Source organism: Glycine max, chromosome 20 (assembly GCF_000004515.6).
Source record: "Glycine max cultivar Williams 82 chromosome 20, Glycine_max_v4.0, whole genome shotgun sequence".
Taxonomy (NCBI): Eukaryota; Viridiplantae; Streptophyta; class Magnoliopsida; order Fabales; family Fabaceae; genus Glycine; species Glycine max.
In genome coordinates this window covers 22,614,147-22,617,645 of record NC_038256.2, presented here as the reverse complement: position 1 = coordinate 22,617,645, position 3,499 = coordinate 22,614,147, and the positions used below count along the sequence as shown (strand labels likewise).

The following is a 3,499-nucleotide window of genomic DNA, read 5'->3' as shown; positions in this document are numbered from 1 at the left end:
CCAATACCATATTAGATTCCTCTTACAATAAGCAAAGCACCGTAGTTAAGCTTCTTAGGAGAAGCAGAATCAACTGGCAGAGACATCATTCTTCTTTTCTTGATTTGTCTCGCTTAGCCCAATTTCATTAAATGCACAACCCGAGAAGGTTTTGGGCTTAGCGCATGCACTCGCTTAGCGAGGCACCATCTGCCACTGGATGAGGGGTTGACGCGCTTAGCACGAGTATTACTCGCTCAGCACGTAGGCTATGTCTCGCTTAGCACGGGTGTCTCGCTGAGCGAGTTGGATGATTGAAAATTTTTCTAAGACTTAATCCATCCAAGCAGCTTCAAAGAAGCTTATGGCCAACCCCTTTCATTTAAGTTCATAATTTTTCACTCTTCTCCCTAGAAGTATCAACTGAACATAATCTAACTAACATGCATTAAAACAAAAATACAAGATTGGAAAGGTAGGAAAGCTGGGTTGCCTCCCAGTAAGCGCTTCTTTAACGTTACTAGCTTGATGTATATCACCTCTATGGTTCTTGTAAATGCAAGATGGTGGTTAATCTCTCAATGCTTCCACCATGGTACAACTTTAATCTTTGCTCGTTCATAATCCAGCTTCTCTCAGGAGTAGTTGACCGAGGATCCATTAACTCCACTCCTCCGTATGGCTTCACTTCTTTGATGGTAAATGGTCCAGACCATTTGGACTTCAATTTGCAAGGGAACAACTTGAGTCTTGAGTTGAAAAGCAAAACCTGTTGGCCTAGCTGGAAGTCCTTCTTCAACAACTTTTTATCGTGATATGCCTCCAACTCCAAGAGCTGCAACTTCCTTTTCTCCCCTGATAGAACTTCATCGAAATTCAGGAATTCCAAAACCCAATATGCCTTATGCTCCATTTCTACTGGCAAGTGGGGCAGGCTTTGTCATAAAACATTTGAAATGGAGATAGCCCTATGGGGGTTTTAAAGGCAGTCCGATAAGCCCACAAGGCATCATCCAGCTTAATAGCCCAATCTCTTCTTGTAGAGGCCACAGTTTTCTCTAGAATCTTCTTCAGTTCCCTGTTGGAAACCTCAACTTGACCGTTCATCTATGGATGGTACGGTGAGGCCACCTTATGTGTGATGCTGTAATGCCCCAACTTCTTTTGAAGTTGGCTGTTGCAAAAATGAGAGCCACCATCACTGATAAGAACTCTTGGTACCCCAAAGCGAGAAAAGATATTCTTCTTCAAGAGTTTTACAACAGTCTTGTCATCATTCTTTGGGGCAGCCACTGCTTTAACCCATTTGGACACATAATTAACAAATACAAGGATGTATTCATTCCCATAAGATGGGGGAAGTGGACCTACAAAGTCGATACCCCAGCAATCAAAAACTTCTACCTCAATGATACTTTGCAAGGGCATTTCATTTCGCCTTGAGATGCTTCCCGTTCTTTGACATTGATCGCACTGAGTGGCATGTTCATGGGCATCCTTTGAAAAGTGAAGGCCAAAAGAATCCTGATTGCAGGACCTTGGTTGTCGTCCTGTCCCCACTATAATGACTTTCACAAGGTGAATTATGGCAGTGCCACAATATGCTTTTAGATTCCTCTTTCGTAACACATATTCTCAAAAGGTTATCGGCTCCAATATTAAACAAGTGTGGATCATCCCAGATATAAAAGCGAGCATCATGCAAGAATTTCTTCTTCTGCTGCCAATTCAGATCCTTTGGAAGAATTCTTGCTATCTTAAAATTGGCCAGATCTGCAAACCATGGTCTCTCGTTCACCACTAACAGCGATTCATCTGGAAACTCATCTCATATTTCCAGTTCCTTCAAAGTAACTTCTTCATTTACTAGTCTTGACAAGTGGTCAGCCACCAGATTTTCTGATCCCTTTTTTTCTTGAATGACTAGATCAAATTCTTGTAGCAACAAGATCCATCTAATTAGCCTGGGCTTAGAATCAGCCTTTGTTAACAAATATTTGATAGCTGCATGATCAGTGTAAACAATGACCTTGGATCCCACCAGGTATGATCTAAATTTTTCCATGGCATAGACAATTGCAAGCATCTCTTTCTCTGTGGTGAAATAATTTAGCTGAGCATCATTTAAGACCTTTCTCGCATAGTAGATGGCATGAAAAACCCTGCCTTTCCTCTGGCCCAACATAGCACCAACGACATAGTCACTTGCGTCACACATGAGCTCAAACTCCTAGCGTGTTGTAATTACGGGAGCGGATACACAGCGTCCTTATTGAGCAAATTACTCAGCGGCTTGGCAATCTTCTAAAAGTCTTTAATAAACCTCCTATAGAATCCGACATGTCCTAGAAAGCTCTTTACTCCCTTAACATTAACTGGTGGAGGCAGCTTTTCAATAACATCAATTTTTGCTTTATCCATCTCGATTCCCCTAATAGAAATTTTGTGGCCCAAAACGATCCCTTCTTGGACCATGAAATGACATTTTTCCCAGTTGAGCACCAGATTGGTCTCTTCACAGCATTGCAACACCAGCTCCAAATTGGCTAGACAACAATCAAATGATGAGGTGAACACTGAGAAGTCACCCATAAACACTTCAATACGATTCCCTACCATGTCAGCAAATATTGTCAGCATGCATCTTTGAAAAGTAGCGGGAGCATTGCAAAGCCCAAAGGGCATTCTTCTGTAAGCAAACACGCCGAATGGGCAAGTGAATGCGGTCTTCTCTTAATTGTTTGGGTCCACAACAATTTGATTATATCCAGAGTAGTCATCCAGAAAACAATAGAATGATTCACCAGCTAGTCGTTCAAGCATCTGGTCCATGAAAGGAAGAGGAAAATGACATTTCCTTGTTGCATCATTCAGCTTCCTATAGTCGATGCACATGCGCCACCCTGTGACTATTCTTGTGGGAATCAAATCATTCTTTTAATTTCTTATCACTATCATGCCACCCTTCTTAGGGACTACTTGTATGGGGCTCACCCAAGCACTATCAGAAATGGGATAGATAAGTCTTGCTTCCAGCAACTTGAGCACTTCTTTGCGCACTTCTTCCTTCATAGAAGGATTAAGTCTTCGCTGCGGCTGTCTCACAGGTTTGTACTCAGCTTCCATATTGATTTTGTGCATGCAGTAGGAAGGGCTAATTCCCTTAAGGTCTGATATGTGGCATCTAATCGCTGCCCTATGCTTTTTCAAGACTTTCACCAGCTGAGATTCCTCCTCATGAGTTAGCGAGTTGCTAATCACTACTGGTTTTGCCTCATTATCTTCTAAGAACACACAATTCAAATGCTCCGACAAGATCTTCAGGTCCACCTTAGCTTTCTCTATGGGAGGGTCCTTCTTCAATTCTTCAAATAAAACTTTTTTTGAACGACTTTCTTTCAACCCATCCAACTCTTCCAGACATTTCTTCAATTTTTTTTCTTCTTCCATTGTAAGGCACTCCACAACATTAGTCAGAGCTTTCTCTAATGGGGATTGTGATACCAGCTTGAGCTACCAT

General features: G+C 41.9%; 1 protein-coding gene across 1 annotated transcript; it reads right to left on the bottom strand.

Moving 5' to 3' along the window:
* Positions 1 to 520: 520 nt before the first annotated feature.
* On the bottom strand, positions 521 to 892 carry LOC102667152 (uncharacterized). Its single transcript, XM_006606714.1, has one exon. The coding sequence runs from the start codon at positions 890 to 892 to the stop codon at positions 521 to 523; it is 372 nt and encodes a 123-aa protein (XP_006606777.1).
* Positions 893 to 3,499: the final 2,607 nt, after the last annotated feature.

Excerpts from the sequence above, each read along its gene's own strand:
- LOC102667152 (XM_006606714.1), bottom strand. The coding sequence starts at position 892 with ATGGAGCATAAGGCATATTGGGTTTTGGAATTCCTGAATTTCGATGAA.